The sequence below is a fragment of the Pseudonaja textilis genome, chromosome 7 (genome assembly GCF_049901715.1).
Source record: "Pseudonaja textilis isolate UNSWEBS1 chromosome 7, rPseTex1.2, whole genome shotgun sequence".
Classification (NCBI taxonomy): Eukaryota; Metazoa; Chordata; class Lepidosauria; order Squamata; family Elapidae; genus Pseudonaja; species Pseudonaja textilis.
In genome coordinates this window covers 35,554,893-35,576,979 of record NC_141996.1, presented here as the reverse complement: position 1 = coordinate 35,576,979, position 22,087 = coordinate 35,554,893, and the positions used below count along the sequence as shown (strand labels likewise).

The following is a 22,087-nucleotide window of genomic DNA, read 5'->3' as shown; positions in this document are numbered from 1 at the left end:
TAATTCATAAGAGAAACAGCCAATGCATGTTTTCAATTGTCTGGATAGGTCTTGAAGATAAAATGGAGTTTCTGAGTAGTTTCTTCAGGTTGGAAGGGCAAATCATGCTGGCTTAAAGTACTGTTTGCTTTCTCTCTGGCTATCAGGAAGAACCTACGTACTAAACACTGAATATGGTTTAATTTGAAATCAGTGTTTTTCAACATAATCCATTATACATTCAAGACAAATTACCATTCAGAACTTTTCTCTGAATATCCCATTTAACCATTGAGAACAAAAAATAGGAGAAAATGTAAGAGTTACTTCCAATAGCTAGAAATTGAAATTAACTTCAGAATAGTTTTATTTTGTGCTGTTTTAAACTGTACCAGTTTTAGAAGCGATGGATTTATACCATTATGGGAAATAATTCCAATTTTTGTATTTCAAAATTATTGCGGCAATATGGCTATAGGATTTAATAGAAATCTCTCCTCTACATGAATCATGCAATTTATCGAATATTTTAAGTAGTTTAGTTCAAAAACAAAATATGAAAATTTATTAAAATTAATTTTGTCAGTGTATGAATTACAAGATGTTCATTACTCTTGTCAAATCCTGTCATTATGATTCACAAGAACTACACAAGCATTTCGTTAATCATATTTTCTTTAATTTAGCTATATACATTGGTCCCCATGCTTTCCCTCTTTCTGGAAGTACTAAAAGTTCATGCTGCTGGACATTTGAAGCAAAACTGAATTCCTTGGATACTGAAGTGAGTAGGGTGTGCAAATCCACTGGCAAAACATTGCTGCAGGAATCAAGGATATGATTTATGACATCATTATTCTCTGCCTTAGAAAGAGTACACGTAGAATAAACCAGATATCCTCCAGGACGCAAAGCTTTAATTGCAGATCTGTTAAATAATAAAAGCAAAAAAAGCAAAAAAGAGTGAATACATTTTATTAAATTTGATTCACCAGCATGCATATTTACACTTGGAATCTTCAGCTGCCAGAAAAAAAGTGCATGCTTATGTGGATTAAGCTTAACATTTCAGTAATGGCATGTAATTATTATTGCTGAGCCAATACATACAATAGAATCCATTACTAAAATGTTGGAAGAATATACTACTTGTTGTCCATAGGAGATAACTAGCTCACTCTGTTTCAAACTTTGACAAAACGTTAAACTGACAATAAATTTTGGAGAAAGAATAACTAAGAGAAAAGAAGGGAGAAAATGCATCAAACAAGTCATTGGTTTACTCAACTAGCTATTCTACTAATCCTGGTTTACAAAAAATACCTGAGCCTCACACCACACTAACGCAAAACAAAATGTATAATATGAGGTCTACCTATAAGTAACAGAAGTTTAAGAATATAGAATTTAAGCAACAGAAATCAACTGGACATTTCTTATTCCAGAGCAGCTATCAAGCTACACAGCAGTCTTATAAGGTGACTGAGGTACTACCTTACCATATTACCTGGATTCCTTTTCTATTGCTTCTGAATAAGTGGATAAAGAGTTTTCTAAGATGATATTGATTACCTGCAAACTGCATGCTTGGCCCATTCGTTTTGGAAAGGGGCAGGATGAGGGGATTATTCTTGGATTCAGGAAATTACAGATGCCTTGTTATGGGAGGGACCACTATTAAAATAAGGCAGTTTCATACCCTTCTGAAGAGGCCCTCTTTGTAGTTAGAGGTATTGAACAATGGCTTGGCCTCATAGACTGGAATCAAGTAGTGTGCCCTGGATGGAGTAGGTATCTTAGACCATGGTAAGGGTTCAAACTGGGGACAGGACAGATACACCAAGATTTGGGGTTTTTTCTCTCTCTCTCTCTCTCTCTCTCTCTGTGTGTGTGTGTGTGTGTGTGTGTCAGATTATTCAGTGGGTTGAATGGTAACTGGTAATATATTGCATTCCCAGGTCACATTGGAGATGCTATCAAGTGTCTTGGAAAACTTTTCACGTCTGTATGTAATGGTCTATGGGAATATCCTTGAAAGACAGGAAGAGCCACAGCCAGGGTAATGGTTAGATAAGAGACATCTCAACCCACTGAAGAAACAGAGGTATGGAAAACATGTCAGAAGGGGGCCTTCCTAGTTCCCTTATTTATTTATGGTTACATTAGTTTTCCTATTTTTGAGCAGCCAAGAGTCTCTGGACAAAATTCTGAATAATTAAAAAATAAAAGTGTTGTAAATTTTAATTAATTTTAAGTGGTAAAAAGCTGTACATTGAAGAAAAAAAATATATAATTATAATCTCAAATTTTTAGCAATTCTAAGAAATTCAAGACATTCACAGCTTTCTCCCAAACACCGTTCACTGCAAAATGCCAAAAAGCAAATACAATTTTGTGATTGTTTGCCATATTGTATTTAGACAGTTTTATCTTTGGGTCATCTGTTCACACTTAAGTGTAAAAGGATGCAGGTATACAGCAGAAGAGAGAAATGATATAACAATTCATGTTACAAATTTCACTCTCTCAGCCCACTCCTTGAGAGAGTAATTACATGTTCTGCATTCTACTAGAATGGCCAAGATTAACTCTGTCATTAATGTATCTCCATATTAAAAACCAAAGAAAAAACAGGGCAGATAACAAGGACAGTGTGTCATACTTCAATGCTGCCATCTTGTGTTCGTTAACAGAAGCTATTTTCTGAGATTGCAGAGATGCAACTGATCAGCAGGGAAAAAATCTGCTCCAAACCATTCAAACCGCAGAAACAACATTTACATTCTTCCTTAGTACATTCCTTCTTTATAAAAGAGGAATTCCGTTTTCCCCTTTCCACTTTGGTTGATCAATCTGGCATCTTCCCATCACGGTAATTTGATTTCAATTTCTTCTTGAAATGGCATGCTACCTTTCCTTACAAATTCATTGGCAGATGCAAGAAACTCTATCTGTACCTCCAACATACAATTTACCATGGGGCTGAACAGTACTGAGACAATGCAATTGAAGCCCCAGAAAGCTTTGCCTGTATCAAGTCTCTGATATTTCTTTCTCGTTGAGTGTTCCTTCAATTATACAAAAACTTTTGATTTTTTTTACAATTTATAGTCATAACCACATGTAGATGCAGCTGCTGGAAGACTAGATTTGCCAGACATTCTAAGAGTAATTCATTAGAAGGTCTTGATAGATCCTTGCCATTGTTTTAACCGCTTTGGCTGGCATTGTAAAGAACCATTGACAAATGCTGTGCTATAATCTCTACGGGCTCTGCTAAGCCAGGCTTCGAAACAGTATAACAGAATTCAGATTAAAGTGTAATGGTAACTTATTAAAGGATAATGTTGCCTCTGCACAGCATTATATACTTTTTGTTACACAATCACTAGCAGAGGAGTATTAGCTATTTGATAGAGCAAAATCTCTGGGTCTTGAATGCCAAAAGGCAAGCAAATTAAAATAAAAGCTGTTCAAGTAAAGTTGATTAAAAAGCTATTTAAGTTTTTAAAAATTCAAATTGAAATTGATACTACACAATTAGACATTATTAAAAGGCAACTGGAAAGGGTGTTTTTAAAGCTGGAGTAACCGTCTGGGTAAAAAGCAGGTCTAGCACTTCACCAGGAAGTTTCATTATTGATGATCCCCCTAAGAAGAAAACCCGGCCTCGGTTTTTGAAAAGAGAAAGGTTTGTTTTTTCTTTATCTTAGCACTTCTGAAATATATTCTTTAATCTGGATGAGCGATGTGAAATTCATGAAGTTTCAGAAAGGATACTAAAGAGATGGAGTATTTTTTTTAAAAAATGGAAGTCTCTATTGGATCAGAAAGATCAAACTTTTTTAGTTCATTGATCAAAGGAAACCAGTTGCAAATGCTATATTTGTTTCAAGTGATTCATAGATATTTTATAACAATAAGATTACCATTATAATTGAAAGATCCTGACAGCTAATATAAATATCACTGGTTAATTGTAGCTGTTTGCTTTGCTTTTTCTTATGTCATTAATACCTTCAGTTTACCCAAAAGAGAAAAGTACGAGAGCTTTGTAGTATATTATATAACAATGAAATATAGTGATAATTGGAATGTGGTATGAGTCCAGCAAATATTGAATTCCAAGCCAATTCAGTCTCTAACCTGAATATACTTATATGTTTCTATGTTTTCTGGAAGTACTCAGGAAATAATTGGTTGAATAATTGAGAGTAAATAATTGAGAGTGCATCAACATGTGACAGGTAATGGTATAGAATGTGTTTGAAAGAAAGAATGCAAAAATCATATTTTACTTGGATTTTAACATGGGTCCAAAAAACCCCATCTCAAAATCCTAAAAAAAAATATTCTATCTAATCTTAATATATCATAACATTTCCATTGTGTGATTTATGACATTGCGGGACTGGTTATGATAATTTTCATCTCCTCTAAATTCTAAACTTGGAGCTCTCTAGTAAATTTTGTGTGCAATTTTAGCTAGGAAGCTAAAGTTACTATTTTTTTCTCCCCATTTCAAGATTAAACTCTGAAATATGCTCTTGGTGAATTTCATTTGCATAATGGTAGTGTAGCAAAGCTTCCTGGTTGCACTCTTCTACTGCATCCTAGAGGAAAATTGTATGAAATTATACAGGGGAATGGAAAATGATTTTGTAATCAAGGGCTGGCATGTGGACATTTTAAAGCTTTTTGGCCTTTGAAGTGCACAGGTACAGTAAGTCACCAGAGGAAGAAAGTGAAAATTAGCCATTGCTGTATTGTCACTTAGCTAGGTACTATTTTCTCAAGCCCTCAATTATTTTTCTTCAAGAAAACAGGCTCCAATTTGATTAAATATGCTTAGGGGAATTGGGCAATTTCAGCTTGCTAGTATTTTTTTTTCTACCAACAAGATTCTTGTTGTCAAAAATGTTCCATTTTAGAGACATATTTAGAATGATTTGTACAAATTTGCAAAAATTTCACTGAATGATGTATGTTTGCTATAGCCAAAAGTCCACAAATTGGATTCTATATGTCAAATACTAGAAAAAGAAAAGTGAAGGAGGTCAATGTTTTTAAATGTGATTGATTTCTCCAAAGGAAATTGGTGACATGATGCATTACTGCAATAAGACACTCATATTTTGGTTATAAATCATAGGCTTCCTTTTTTTGTAGGAAGTCGCTCCCTCCTAAGACAAAGGAGTAGGGCAAACACAAACCTCTCAATCGTTTTTGTGATGTTGTTATGATAGCTTTCCATAAAAAGCTCTACTTCCTGAAAAATAAACTATTTTATTTCTCTCTCAATTATGCTGACAATGAGTATATATGATCAATAGCTGGACATAATATGTAATTAATTACTGCTGAAGAAGAAAGAGAAAAGCCCCTGCTTATTAGTCTCCTTGCTAGCAATATATATTAACATTTTACCTAGATCAGTAAAACACAATGAACTGTATATGTTAATAAGATCTATGTTCAAATACCAATGTCTAGGCCATCTAACTATTGAAGCACAGTATTGTTTATATTAAAAAAAAAACCCAGATACTGGTCTGGCATACGCCCTCAGCTTATAGCCCAGTCACTATGTGATCTACAATTTGACATGGGACCCTGCAGTCACACTGACGGTAAGAAACTATACCCCATTTATACAGAGAGGTTTGGAAGATGCCACGAGATGCAAATCCTACAGTAAACTGAGTCTTTCAAAATTTTGAGTATTCTTAAAAGGTTTAAAAGGTATGGATACTATTTAGACCGGGAGTGTCAAACTCACATTGTCACAGCAGTATCACATGACATAGCGGGATTTTCCCCCCTTCGCTAAACTGGGCAGGGACGGGGCCAGCGCATGACACATCTGGCGGTCCGTGAGTTTGACATCCCTGATTGACTATATGTTGCAGAATGCAGAGATGATCCCAATGAGCAAACAATGTTTTGCAAAACTGCAATGCTAATTAAGTAAGAATAGGCCTAGACTTCTACGAAAACCTGTCTGAAAAGAAAGGCATCTGAAATAATACCCACTTTGCATAAAAGAAATGATTCTGCCTGGCCTGGTGACTCCTCTGTACACACCAATAACCCACAAGATGGCCCAGTCTTTCAACTACAATGTTGGCACTGCAGTATGGCCAGGTCGGGTTTTTTGAGAGGGAGGAAGAAGACTTTTACCTAGAAGCCATGGTGGCGCAGTGCTTAGAGTGCAGTATTGCATACTAATTCAGCTAAATCTCACTACCAGGAATTTGATCCTCACTGGCTCAAGGTTGACTCAGGCTTCCATCCTTCCAAGATCGGTAAAATGGGGATCCAGATTGTTGGGGGCAATGTACTGACTCCGTAAACTGCTTAAAAAGGGCTATAAAGCACTATGAAGCAGTATATAAGTCTAAGTGCTACTGACTATCACCTTACAAATTTCTAAGTGTATCTCATTGCTCTGCCTCCCAAACAAGTGTTGGCATGGAGAAGTAGAAAAAAGAATGGCAACAGAGGCAATGATTTTAGAAAGATCTTGTTTTTATGGATCATCTCAGAAAAGGTATTAGTTAACCTTTCAATATCAGTTCACATAAATGAATGGAATATATTACTTTAATCTTAATCAACTCTATGCCTGCTTAAGCTAAATTTAACATTCATCAGTCTAGGTCAATGTATCCTTTTTCTCACTTTTTGCTTAGCTGATTCACTGCCTCTCTCATGAACCTGTCAAGCTTATTGTGTGAAGAGGATGATACTGCTGGATCAAAAAAAAAATGAATATGTTAAAACCTATGGTTGAAAATGTTCCAACGAATAAAAGAAATCAAGTCAAAGGAGGGGTGCAAAATATTATGCATGTGTTTTGCCAAGGACCCTTGGATAGCTTACTGAAGGAACCTACTCCAAAAAGTAATCAGAGCAAAGGAGTGGATCTAGAAAAAAAGAAACTTTAATTTACTGGCTTTTATATTTGGTGCCTTCAAATCAGTGTTGATTCTTTGCAACTGCCTGGACAAGTCTTATTTATTTATTTGTTTGTTAATCTGAGAGTAACATCTTCACCCAGTTGGCTTTGTGCCTAAAGTGGGACTAGAAGTCACTTCCCTGGTTTTGAGCCAAGTGCCTTAACCATTACAGCAAACTGGCTATCTTAATTAATAATTATATGTTCTAATTAACTAATAGGCATCAAATAATTCAATAATATTAATCGTTATAATTTGGTGGGTCTTTAAAGAGATTAAGGAAACATCATCCAAGACTCCTGAGAAATTACAGCTCTGGTCTACTGTTTTCTCTGCCCCAACGGTTCATTCCTCTTGAATTGTCCTTTTTTTGAATTCTATTCTGATATGTAGCTAGACTTTTTCCCTAGTAAGGTGTTTAAAAACCTAACAGTCATGTAACAGCTGGGCAACCTTCAGGGATGCTATGACTTCAGATTGCTATCACATTGGTTTCAACTAGCTGTTCTTTAATACTGTTGGACTTTATAACATGGCTAATAATTTGCACCAAAGATCGAAAAATTAATCTTTATTTGATAAATTAAGTAGTGATCAGGACTCAGACTAAAAAGAACTATGGTTGGATTAAATAGAAATGGAAAGTGAAATCTTGAATCTTATACTTAAGTTAGGGATAAAGAATTTTCCAATTAGGATGGGAAAAAGAATAGAGACTAAGTCAAACAGCTGACTATATATGAAGTTTATAAATAATAATTAGCTTTATACATACTGTACATTTAAAAATATGTCTCCAAGAGACTGGCCATTACATAACACTATGGGGAAAAAGAAAATTCTGATAACAATAATGTGCATTGCCAATGTTTCTGTGTATGTGTGTGTCTATGCTTCTCTGCTAGAGAATGTAATGTTACGGTTCATTTTTATTTGCTTATGGATTGAATCCCGTCAATAGACTAGTCCTCAAAGTAAAACACCCAAATTAAATCACCAATTTAGCCTGAGGTAGAAATATACAACTGAGCTTTATCTTATATTTATAACATCTCAACTTGAATTGGCAGATGACCTCTCTCAGCAGCTTTATCTTAAACGGAACCAGACAGAGAATTGAGTCCTGAGACAATCTCGTTCCTGACTGAATTGACTTGCACAGGTAAGAATGTGCACTAAATTTCTAATCCTTGCAGGCCATCAGAAAAAATATTGTGATTGACAATAGTGAAGACTGTTGAGATTAAGAGAAGGAACGTTGTGCTGCCACTATTTAAGTTCCATCACAGAGCATCCATGAGTGGCCAGCACTGCTTCCATCCCATGCCAATGTCTAAATCCATATTGCCCACCGGATGGTGCTTGACAGTATTGCTAACTAGGAGTTTTGAGAACTGTAATACAATACATAGGAAAAGAAGTAGGTTAGGGACAAAGGCTGACCTACTTATGACAGCAACTGGGAGTAGAGTTTCATTTGTTAAACAATGAAGTCATAAAGTTCAACTGTAATGCTTAGAGACTACAATCCTTGAAATCCCACTTACCAGAAAATTCCACAATGGCACGATTGTGAGGCAAGGCAACTTCCTGCTGACTTCTCACAACCAAAATCAGTGTGGAAGTAAGCAGGAAGTTGCAAGTCTCGGGGACACAGGCAGGTAAGTGGCTGCTGTCAAATGAGAAACTGGGCAAGGGAAAGGTCAGAGAGGGTACTGCAAAGGTGGCCAATGGTGACCATGTGACATTTGACAACCGGTTGTAAGTGCATACAGGTAGCCCAGTATCCAGGCTGTGATCACATGACCATAGGACTGGTGGTAACCACATTGGTTCAGTGTTGAATAACTTGTAATGATCACAAATTCACAGATTATAGGTCAAGGATTATCTGTATTGCTTTCTTCACTTGAATTTATAGATTAATGAACACTTGGTACTCACAACTTTTTATTTACTTCAAGAATTGCAAATATTTTTTTTGTTTAAGGTGTTTTTAAAAAGATTACCAGGCATTTATCTGTTGCTGTTTTTCAAATACATTAAAACTCAGATATGGATGCCTGATGTTTTCTCTTCCTCCACCCTTTGGGAATGTCTTAGTTACAAATACGAAAGAACTCAGCAGGCAAACATGAATGGTGCTCTCTATACACTATGGTAATTACCAGGAGAAAGCAGTGTAGCTCTATGCTTTTTGGAACAATGACTGGCTCAGTGTGACTACATATGGAAAGAATAATACATAGGTCAAAGAGATGTAGAGTTTCAGAATATGATTTAGCACGTCCTTCATTCTGGGAATGAGCAGTCCCTTTTTCTTTTCAATTTTTACCTGAGCAGTTGTATCTGTACAGCAGATAATAGCTTCCTTTGTGCTAAATGCAGAGTAGCCCGCTGGGTATCAGAAGAGAATAACCAACTTCTATCATTTGAGCAAGGAGCATCCACTAGGATCTGAATAATCAACAACAACAAAAATAGCTTTAGTAGAATCACAAAAAGAATCAGAATTAAAGTGTACTAGTTAGTTTAATCAAACTAAGACATTTCTTACAAATGGCTGTTTTCTTGTTGTTAGAAAGCTTTTACATACAGTACGATATTGTCTTCCTGGAACTCAATTCCATTAAGACCTGCAGCCTGGAATAATAAATAGATCTTAATCTTTGTCTATGACATAGACTAATTCAAACATGTATAAATGCTATAAAATTCCTCCATTAATATTTCCTTAATTTTCTCTTATCAGGGCTACATTTTTCTAAAGGTAGAAAAAGGTTATGAAAAATATTATATCTGATATAACTTTCTAACAAAGATCCCAGGTGGCACTGGTGTATACATTAAAAAAAACCACTTTTTGTATTCCAAACCATATGTATAGTCTCTATAAAAAGCAAGATGGCATTAACCTCTTGTTGAGCAAATATTTATGAAAGTGTAAAATAGTTTAGAAATACTTACTATGTCACTGTCTACGACATAAGAGTTTCCAAAAGAGTTTACTATAATGGGTAAAAGTGGCTGGAAGACTAAACTTACTGCACTTTATAAGTACATGCTTCTTTCTTAATTAGCAAATTACTACCCTTTTGCTATAAAGTTTATTAAAGGTTTTAAGAAGATAAAAACTATCAGAAATTAATAACAAATAAAGAAAAGGGAAAAAGGAAAAGACTAAAGTACAAAAAGATAAAACAGAAACAGAAATCCTTCGCAACAAATACAAATATGATTATAAAATCTTAATTATATTCTTATAATAAAAAGCTCCGTATTTTCTATTGCCTAATGTTTTCTAATCATTAAAAACGTAAGAATGAAGAAAAGAGCAACAAAGATGATTAAGGGACTGGAGGCTAAAGCATATAAAGAGCGGTTGCTGGAATTGGGTATGTCTAGTTTAATATAAAGAAGGACTAGGAGTGAGACAAAGCAGTGTTCCAATATCTCAGGGGTTGCCACAAAGAAGAGGAAGTCAAGCTATTCTCCAAAGCATCTGAGGACAGGACAAGAAGCAATGGATGGAAACTTATCATGGAGAGAAACAACCTAGGACTAAGAAGAAATATCCTGAAAGTTAGAATAATTAATCAGTGGAACCACTTATCTCCAGAAGTTGTGAAAGCTCCAACACTGGAAGAATTTTAAGAAGAGATTGGACAACCATTTGTCTGAAATGGTATAGGATTTCTTGCCTGACCAGGGGGTTGAACTAGAAGATCCCCATAGAATAATTCTGTTATTCTACTCTAAAAGTTCATTTTTTTCTGCTTCATGCAAGAAATCTATAAAGGGTTTCCAGTCAGCAACAAATACAGATGTATCAAAGAAATCCATTTAGTCATCTCTGCAAATTCCATCATTTTCATCAGCCATTCCTCCATTATGGGCAGTATGTTTACACTTACATGCACTTTTGAGTATATAATAATTTTACTAGAATCAGTTATCATATATAAAATTAATTCGCAAATTGCTCCTGAAATCTTTGTTTTAAATTGCTGGGTTGGATTATGTGTATGTGTTTTTCACTGATATTATTTATTGCTTATGGAATTTTCATTTATTATTTTTCACATTTCCTCCTCAAAAGGGTCCAGTTATATCCTGAAGCTCCTGAGGTTTAATGCCCTGTTGCAAATCATCACAGGACAACATACATATATGTATAACTTGTAATTATATATATTTTCCATGTCAAATACAACCACCCTGGTATATGATATATTCATTAGCAAACCTGGAATTTTTGATACATTATACAATCCAGCAATTTTTAGGAGTCTGAAATCATTTTTTTCTAACTAATAAATTTTATTGAAAGGATATATTTTCATGAGCTGAAGTTTTTAATAATTTTGTTAACTGGAATAGATTCTACCATCTTTACATCTTCTGATATTTGATATCATACACTCTTCTCCTATGTCTACTATTCAATACTAATCACTTGAATTCTTAGCCTACCACACAGCATCAGTGTACCAAAAGTACACTACACTTGTAACATCACAAGCCTTATGCATTTTGTCCGTAAATATATAAACAACTAATGAGAATCATATAGGAACATTCCTAACTCAAGATCATTAAGGATTTCACTTATTCTCATACGTTTTCATTCCATCATACATTAATAATTAGCAACCAACTTTCAACTTACACAAATGTTCACATAAAACATTCCACTGTTCAACCTGATAGCATTTATGATTTTATATTTCATTTTATTAAGAAGTCTTTTGTGGCTATCCATCTTTTGCGCCATAACTTTGGATAGCTCACAGATCATTAAAAATCCAAATTTTTAATTAAGGTTATAACAAAACCTCCTGGCGCTCCAAAGAAAAATCTGCATTTGTCAACATTTAAGTTTTTCTAGGCATCATTCCCATTCTATCCCAACGATTGGAGAAGCTTGCTCTTGGTTTCCAGCAGTCTAGGAGGGTAGCAGATCTAAGTGGAAGTCTGTTCCACGATCAAGGACAATAATTTTTAGATCATTCATTTCAATTCTACATTCAATACATCACTGTCATTGCCCTATAAATCTCTAAAACACTCTTTCAGCAGTTCTTCACTTTGACTTCATCCCAAATGATTTCATCACTTTTACTTTTAATTCAGTTCTCTCTGATGAAGGTTCCTCATTCAAACCTTTTTATCCACTTCCAATTTTATTTCCACTGTAATCACTCTGCATTTTCTCTCCTTTAACCTTTCCTTGCTTTTTCTTGTATCTTTTCAGCTCTGTTTTTCCCTATACAGACGTTATTTTTCACATTTATGTAGCCACACATCTCATAAACAAATGATTTTGGGCAGCATACAAAAAAATTTAAAAAACTCTTTACAAATAACAATCATTATTAAAAATATTAAAAACTATAAAACACAGCTAAATAGCGAAGGTATGTTGATACAGAGCTACTTCATTAGTTCACCAATTCCCTTGAGTCCCTAGGCTTGATGCATAATCATACATTATACATTTTTTTCATATTTTTTCATTAATCATTCTCTTATATGCAATTTTCTCATAGAGTCATCATTTATTTCATTATGCTATTAAGGATGTTTCTCATGCATGCATTCATAATGCCTCCACACTTATCACTGGCATTCTGTAACTATTTCCACTTATTCTGTTGGGATACTAATCTATCTTTTAATACAGTTTCATATTTTCCCTTCTGGCAATTATTTAACTTTGATTCTAGTTTCTTTCACTTATTTCTACATTTTTTTAAAGTTAACTGTAGAATTCCTTGCTAATGGAAGGAATGTGCCTGACAATACAGGTAAATTTTGTTATATTACAAAGGCCAATTTTATCCCTAGCATGCTCACAAAATTCTAGGTCAGTGATTTACTCACAATCCCCCACCTAGGAAGCATATGCCCTGTATTCTGCACACCTGAACTTTCAGAATACTGTATGGATGTAGTTATGTCTTCCACTCCAGGCACAAACATATGTACATATATTTATTGATACACATAAAATACTCTTAAAAGTTTTTATAATTACATTTTTAATTGCTAGTCTTACATTAGGCAGGAATCTGGACAATGGGACCTCCAAACCACTAAATCCTCCAACAGCTTTGAATAATTATATTATCTGTAACTGCAAAAAAGCCAATGCATTCCTAAGCAGCATCAACAGACGGATAGTATCAAGATCATGAGTAGTGATAAAACTTCTGGTTGCAGGCTTCGGCGGCGGCAGGAACCTGCGATCGTGCGCGGTTCCTGCTGCGCTCGCTGCTGAAGTGCCTCCGATCTAGCCAGGTTTGGAGGCTGTCATTACCCCATAGAGGTAACGGAAGACAGAGGAGATCCAGGCAGGGGTCTGGGGATATCGCAACCCCTTTCCCCAGCCAGCTAGACTCCTTTTTCCTAAGGCGGTGGAGTGGCAGTCAGCAATGGCCGCCACAAAGAAACCTTCAGCCGGACAAGATCATGCAGGAGGAAGTGTCAGAAAGTGAAAGTTCTTTGGCTGAACCGGGACTCTAAGATATATCTAAATACCCTGGAATTAAAAAAAAAAATCAATGATATATTGTTTCCAAAGGAGACTGTGAAAGTGGCGAATGAAAGTGTTAAAAGGGAAAGTTCACTCTCCTTCCTTTCAGAGATAGCAAATGGAAACTGAAAAACCTGCTTTGGCACAGAAGGTAAAAATCAAAAGTTTTTTGCTATAAGTGGGAAGGGAGAGGTTAAAAAAAAACTTATATTAAGATCTTGTTGGAGGAGACGGCTTGGAATTTATAAGATTAGAAATTAACTGCAATAAGACTTCAAAAATATATTTTGAAACTTTGTAATTGATATTGCCCCAGGAGGAGAAAGTGTAAAGAGAAGAAGGTGCTAAATGAGACATTTTGTGTTTGTTTGGATTGCTTGATGACTTTGGGACTTTTGGAAATTACTCTAAGATTAAAAACATTTGGGTTGTTTAAAAAAAAAGAAGAAGAAGAAACCTTACAATGGCATTATCTGTGGAAGAATTAAAAATGGAATTTGAAAAATTAAAAGAAGAGGAACAAGAAGGCAAGGGCTCTTTTGGATCTGTTTTTCATTTCTTAGAAATGGCGATTTCTACCTACCAGCAAATACAACAACAACAACAACAACAAGCCATCTTTAATGGATAAATAACTTTAGCCAAGAAAGAAGGGAGGAAGAGGGGAAGGAAAATGGAGAATTTAAGACTCAAAAAAACAACCAAGAAAGAGAAAAGAGGTGAAAAATCGATACAATGTCAGAAAGCAACAGAAAAGAGGAATACGACAGAGAGGGGAGGTTAAAAAGGCAGAGGTTAAGGGGGGGGGGGGTAAAAAGGCCAGATTGGATAAGAAAGGAAGGGAAAAAGAAGTCATAAAGGCTTGAAACAAGATGGGAAAAAGCAGATTTTTTTTTTAGAGACAAAGGGTAAAGTACAATTAAAAAGAGATTCTGCAAAAGTACACAAGATTGTATTGTAGTATTCGTATTTGAAATAGAAAATTGGAATATTATAAGATCTAATAAGATGTTAAAATATCAAAATGCTTAAGATTTAATGATCGATTTTAATATTTAATAAAATATTTAGGGAATGTATAAAATGTCTAAGATTTAATGATAGTTTAATTTGCTATTGTTTTAATGTCATTATAAACGTCATTTTCTTATTTTCTTATTTTAAAAGGTAGTATCTAAAATGCATTAAGCAGAATCAGAATGGAAATTATATATTTAACTATATTATAGGTTTGTTGTTTTCTTATTTTAAAATGTAGTATGTAGAGTGTACTAAGCAGAATCAGAATGGAAATTATGTATTATTTTAAGTGTTAAATTTTGGGGAAAGATAGTTCAATTAGTGATTACAGGAGAAATTTTGTGTTAAAGAGAGGAGATAAATAGATAATTGGAAAAGAACGGACAAAAGATACAAGAATAATGATTTAAATTAAGATGAAATAAATAAAATACAATTAAGATAGTGAAAAGAGGGGAGAAGTTATATAGAAAATATAGAATGGTAAATAAGATAAGTAATGGTATACAAGATGAGCATGAATTTGAAAGATGGGGTTAAGCCACTTTCCAAAAAGAAGTTTTATGTTTCTATGTTTTGTGTGTTTATGTTTGATTGAGAATTAATAAAACCTTGGAGGAATGTTAGAAGAGAATAATTGTAAACAAGTCAGATATAAAATAAAATATAAGTATATAAGTATATATTTTATACTTTACTTATAAGTAAAATAAAAGTATAATGAATAAAAACATATAAAATAGACAAATATAGAAAAGAAATATAACTGAATAAAAGTAAAGGGAGAAATAACGAGAAATTTGAAAAAGATATGTATGGGTTTATATGGAAATGTGTTAATGCTGCATAAAACAATGTTTTATTTGCCTTGTTAAAATTTACAAGTAGCTTTCAGAAAAGAGGTTTTATGTTATGTTTCATGTTTTGTTTGTCTTTAAAAACTAATAAAATTTGTTTGTTTTTTTAAAAAAAGATCATGAGTAGTAATAGTACCATTTTATGCTGAACTCCTAAGACCATACTTGGAATACTGTGTCCAGTTCTTGTCACCACAATATAAAAATGATGTTGAGACTCTAGAAAGAGTGCAGAGAAGAGCAAAAAAGATGATAGGGGAGTAGAGGATAAACCCTATGCTAAACAGTTGCAGGAATTAGATATTCTAGTCTAATGACTTCTCCAAAGCACTTGATGGCAGGACAAGAAGCAATGGGTAGATTGTTAAAGATATCCAACCTAAAATTAAGGAGAAACTTCCTGACAGTGAGAACAATTTAGTGGAATGACTTGCCTCCAGAAGTTGGGCTACTCCATCTGTGAAGGTTTTCAAGAAGAGATTGGGAACAACCATTTGTCCAAAATAGTATAGAGCCGTGATGGCGAACCTATGGCATGCATGCTGGAAGTGGCACGCAGAGCCACTTCTGCCAGCACACGAGGTCACCTGGAAGAGCCCACTGCGCATGCGCATACGTGCTGCCGCCCAACATCTAATTATCGGGTATCTGGCATGCATGCATGGAAGACGCACGCACATGCGCAGAGATGCACAGAGCACGGGGGGGTCTTTTGCACACATGCACAGGGGCCGTGGAGGGCCCCCAGCAAGCATTGCCTTCTGGGTGCTGGCACATGAGTGTGTCTGCGCTTGCACGTGTGCAATTTTCAGCACGGTAGCCGAAAAAGGTTAGCCACCACTGGTAGAGGGTCACCTCAAGCAGGTGCTTGGACTAGAAGACATCCAAGGTCCCTTCCCACCCTGTTATTCTATGTTCTGTTAACATTACTCTTGGAGAGGAGGCCTAAAAGAAACCAATGCTATATTTTTGAACAAAAATAAAAATGCTTTTTTTCTGTATTCTGTACAAAAAAAGAGCTATCACTATAAAATCTTTTAATTAGATAAGTTAACAAAATACAAGATAAAAACTTAAGCTTCCATAATATTATTAGCCAATATACATATACCTTATCAAACTTTTCAGGCTGACAATTTCCTATTTCTCTTCCATCGTTCAGAGAAACAGTAATTAGGCTCATCAAAGATTCTGGAATGAAGGATTCTAGTGTCTGCTTCAACCAATGGAATCTCAGGTTATCATATTCATTTGACTGTAAAAGCCCTATGCAAGAAAGTTAAGATTTAAAAAAATACGGCCAGTTTTCACTTAGACTATATTTGGAATATAAATTAATTATTGGTTTCAGCCTAAAATCAAGAAAAAAAGAATGCCATGAGAGCATTCTTTATCAATGCCTTTGAATAAACTGTTAAATGTGTTTTGGGAAACAAGCTTGCTAACAATGTATTACTGAGTTTACTAATGGAGTGGTTTACCTAGGACAGCACAGTGGCTCAGCAGTTAAGATGCTGGGCTTGTTGGCTCGAAAGCCAACAGTCCCAAGTTCGAGACCCAAGTGTTGCGCGACAGGATAAGCTCCTGTCTTCACCTACTTTAGCAGTTCGAAAGCATGCAAATGTGAGTAGATAAAAATGTTCTGCTTTGGTGGGTAGGAAACTGCTCTGTGATGTCATGCTGGCCACATGACCGTGGAAATGTCTTCGAACAGTGCTGGCTCAACAGCCCTTGAAACAGATGACCTCCGCCCCCTATAATCGGTTATGACTAGCAGAATAAAATCCCCAGGGACTCCTTTCCTTCCTTCTTACCTGGGCAAGCATATTGCAGAGTGGCTATTGATTTACCCCCTGGGGCAGCACACATATCCAACACTTTTTCTCCATCCTTTACTTCCAGAGCCAGTACTGCCAGCAGAGAGGCTGCATTTAGCAAGTAATACTGTTTTAATTGTCCATCTCTGTGTTTCTGAGCAGGGAATTTTCCAGGAGCATCACTGATGTAACACTTCAATGATTGTGGAAAAGAGGATGAAGGTCTTGTGAAAAGGAGGCGATAGTTCTTTAAACACAAATAAGACTCCATTTCAGAAGAGCAACTGAATTTATTAAGGAGGACTGCATATTGCCAGTACTGAGGTGTTGTAAGAACATTCCTGTAGATGAAAGAAAAAAATCTAAGTATGCAGTGATATGTAAGAATTCAACTATTTGTTAATATGAGTAGTTGTTCTGAAAGGTTATAGAAGTTAAACTGATGTTCATTAATTTCTAGATTCAGTTACATGTGAAGGCAATTAAAACAGGATAGTATATTGCACATCTTTTAATCTGAAATTAGCCACTCTGAATGTGTATGCACACGATGAAAGGTGCAGGATTTGAGTTGCAAAATGTGGCCCTGAAGTCAGGAAAAATTCATGTCTTTTATCACTTTCTACCCAATTTTCTTATCATTAAGATCTTATAAGAAAGGCATTATAGTGACATAATGATTAGACTGTTGGTTTAAGGGTCAAATGATCAAGATTGAACTGGAATTTACTGTCTGTTTTTATATGACTTACTTGATTATTGAGTTAATTCATTTTCTGTATTCACAGTGAATAAATTAATTTAATGCGCTGGGACTGCATAATAGAAAGTCAAAGTTAAAACTTCTTTATTTATGTTAAAATAATATTCCAGTTTTGTTCAGAACCTTAAGACACCACGCATTTGATTATTAGGCAACTGCAACTACAAGGTCACCTGGTTAAATAAATAGTGCAAATTCAACCAATGGCTACTTGGATTAGTCATTGTGTAGCCAGGCTTGGGTGAACAAAAATAAGGCAGGATATAAATGCTAACTATGGTACAATCTTTATGCAATCTTCCTAAAATCTTGAGTGCAGCCCATTGAGAAGAAGAAAATTATACAAAGAGGCTGATCATATTTTGTATGTTTAATACCTCTAATTGTGATTAATTTTGAATTTAATTGAATCACATTTATGTAACATTTGTGCAGGTTCTGCCTAACCTGCATCTAGAATGCCATTTAAAAGCTAAATATGGATCTTGGTATGAAAAAAGATATCTAATTATATCTAATTGATATAATTAGCACATCATACTTGATCAGTGGAAAGAAATAGTATCACCAAGAGATTCTTTACCAAAATCATGTAATTTTCAAGCCTCTATTCTTTAATCACCACACTGACTGGGGTTTTCTGGGGTTTTGAAGTCCTTTTCTGTTTGAGCTGTCAAGGTTGAGAAACACTGGTTTATAGTATATCTCTTTTCATTTTTGTCACATTGTAATTATGTGATAGTGTTGTGACTATAGCACTGAGGCATAATTCAAACTGAGAAATATGTATATAAGCCCATGCAACTTTTTAAAATGAAACACAGAAAAAATGTTCTTCCTCTACCTCAGAAAATCTAAAGCAGATACACAAATTGATTTGTCCAATTCACAAGCAAAAGAAAAATATTTGCAAATATTCAATTATATACAGTACTGTTAAGAGGAACCACTAGCATTGGAATCAGAAGGTTTAGCTTGAGCTGAATCTGTGTTTTCCAATCCAGGAAACTATTAAGCCTGATTTTTAAAATATAGATGTCTATGTCAAAGATGATTGGAAAGTAAATCCCACAATTTCACTTCTCTTCAACACATCCACAACCTTCAATCTCATAGGAGGAAACAACTTCCTTACTCTTTCCAAGAATTTTGAATATAATGCTCTCCAATATGGGGACTCTTGACATCTGCTATAAGCAAAAGGAAGTGGATCTGTGCTAGGCTGGGAAGGAACTGCAGAGAGACCAGATCTATGGTTTTCTTTTCTAATAGGTGTATAACCTACAACAGCTCTAGAATTGAAACCATCTAAAAATAATATAAAATACTTTTGCAACATCTGTTGTGGAAAGTAGGGCATTTACACATTTTAGTTATTCTGACCTTCTGTTTCTTTCAATCAGATTGTCTTTCTAGTTTTTCACATCAGACAGAATTAGCTAGGAAATTGTAGATCCTGCTATAGGAGCAATTCTTCTGACTCATGCTGAACTTTTATCAAAAACCATCAAGGCATTTATTTTGAAATTCCCATCACCCAATTTCATCAAGCTGTAACGATCATTTTACAATAAATCATTCATAAGGTCTGCATACTTGTCAAATGACTCCAGTATGGAATGCTGACTAGTGCCAATCTTGTGCCTTCCATAAACTATCCCATCCCAGGGAATGATGGGAGGTATATTTCTAATATAATTTACTTTTTTTTGCATTTTCAGGACAAATACAATTTTAATTGTTTAACAAAGGATGGATTGGAGTCTGGGGAAAAAGTAGGAAGAAAACAAAACAGAAATTAACCTGACTGAATTCCATGCTCCTCCCAACTCTTCAGAGTACTGCTTCTCGAAGTGATTGAGAACAATCTGGCATATTTGCTTCTGAAGCTTGCTTTCTGACGTTGACTCTTTCTGGTGTGACGAGAGAGAGAGAGAGAGAGAGAGAGAGAGAGAGCGAGCATAAATACCAAGTAAGCAAGTTATATTTTAACCGGTAAATATCTCTAAGATAACCTGATTTCGGGGAAAGATTTGCAGCAGGGACCATTCAAATACTTTATATCTTTTGTATGTAAAGTGAGAAGAAAATGCTTAATAGTCAGGCATTTGCTCTATTGTTTCCGGCAAGAAACAGTGGAATCCTCTTTTATCCCAACGAAGAAAAAATAAAAATAAAAACGTACCTTTCCATTAACACCGGAAATGAGGTCTAAATCTTTTTCTTGATTGCACTGGCGAAGCAAAGCTAAGCCGGGATCCCCCATCTCGAAGTCGATAGGATATAATTTCACTTTACCCACTTAAAGTCGACTTTTGAGCCATTCTGGGGAAAGCCACGGAAGCGTGGCGAAGCAAAAGTGCGGTCTTCTCAACCGGCTCGCACTCACCTGGCTCCTCGCCGAAGAATACCGCTCCTTTCTGTGTCGCCGAGCAGCAACCAAAGTCACCCGAAGCAGCCCCTGCGAGAACATGGACAACACTGGAAGCAGCGCGCACGTTGCCCTTTTCTCCCTTGTCGGGCCGGCGGAAGCGTCTCAGAAAATCGAGTCACGGGCGGAGAGGAACGAAGGGACCGCAACAGCGCCACCTGTCGCGGAGGAGCTGACAACGACTCGTGGCGCAGAGGCATCAGACCAGGCTGGATAAAATGTGGGACTGGAACGTAGCTATTTCTTAATTTTTTAAAACTCCTTGTGGGCCGGGAGCGCAGTATATAAATGAAAGGCTAGCATCTAAAAACACTTGAGCTTTCCAGTATATTTTTTCAAACATAATTGATGCTTTATTGAAAAACCAAAGGTCCCTTAATTTCTACTAAGAGAACAGTTTTCTTAATAACACTAGAAAAGTAGTTCATTTATTTTCTACTCTGTGTTCTAAAGTTAAAGGCAAATTACGAAGTGCTCCCGTTTTCCCTCACAACCCCCCTACTGGTTCTTTAGTACTCCTCATTGGCTCATAATTGTTTCTGAATCTTATGAGTATCTTGGGTCTGTATTTTATGCCATTTTGAAACAGTTAGTGCACATATACCCAATGAAAAAACTTGATACGGTCCAAACCTCAGTTTTACATGTTTGCATCACAAGGGTATCAGAAATCGTTCATTGGCCACAGGTGTTATGTGCAATTTGAAAGTTTTAGATAGATCCCACCCCACTGTACATTTTTGATGACATTAATAGCAAATGCTCATCATTTGATCACTGATTTTGTCATTTGGTCAGTAATTCTCTATTTGGAGAAATGCCCAAGCTGCTTAAGGAATAGAATGAGATGTGGAATATGCAAGATTTACAAAATGAACCTATGGAAATGAGCTCCAAATGATTTCTTGGAGCAAATCATAGGACAATCAGTTGTAAAACTAGATATTAGCATTTATTTTATGGTTAGTTCTATGTAGATTAATTACATGTGATTGTGGTTTCATTCAAGTGGAAATTTCATTGAAATCCATAATCAATTTCAGCCCAGCCCAGGTAGCATCAAAACCAGCTGGGGCTATAACTGTAACGGCTCAGTGAATGCAGATATCTGATTTGATGGTAATTACATGTGAATACTGCAAAAATCAGAATCATGAAGATCCATGCATTATATTCAGCAGTGGGATTCAATTTCTTTTAGTACCGGTTCTGTGAGCATGGCTTGGTGGGCTTGGCAGGAGAAAGATACTATAAAATCTCCAGTCAGAAGTGGTATTTGCCAGTTTTCCAAACTATTCAAAATCTCTACTACCGGTTCTCCAGAACAGGTCAGAACCTGCTGAATACCACCTCTGTTTATATTCATTTTTATGGCTATGAATTCCCTCATGGCTCCATTTTATCTCCTATGCTCTTTAACATCTACATTAAACTGCTGGTAGGTAGACTGAGACTCCAAAAATACATGGATGATACCAAGCTCTCCCTCTCCATTTTAAAAAATCCAGCATAGGTGAGCCAACTGAGATTCTGAAGAAGCACTTAGATAAAGTAATGAACTGGATGAAACCCAACTAGCTGATGTTTGTGAGTTGTACATCTGCCATGTCTGCTGTTTATCCAAAGAAGCAGGTTTGCAGTTTTTCAAACTGATACAATAGGACATGCTAGATCCAGACTCTACAGCAGAGATAAGCAACCTGCTGCTTTGTAACTATGAAGATGC

General features: G+C 35.6%; 1 protein-coding gene across 1 annotated transcript; it reads right to left on the bottom strand.

The window, feature by feature from the left end:
- Window positions 1-636: 636 nt before the first annotated feature.
- NSUN3 (NOP2/Sun RNA methyltransferase 3) lies at window positions 637-20,826 on the bottom strand. The gene is made up of 6 exons (XM_026700747.2): window positions 20,320-20,826; window positions 19,734-19,843; window positions 17,165-17,508; window positions 16,462-16,616; window positions 9,274-9,395; window positions 637-907 (listed from the first exon to the last, which is right to left on the bottom strand). The coding sequence occupies exons 1-6, from the start codon at window positions 20,401-20,403 to the stop codon at window positions 646-648; spliced, it is 1,077 nt and encodes a 358-aa protein (XP_026556532.1). The 5' UTR covers window positions 20,404-20,826; the 3' UTR covers window positions 637-645.
- Window positions 20,827-22,087: the final 1,261 nt, after the last annotated feature.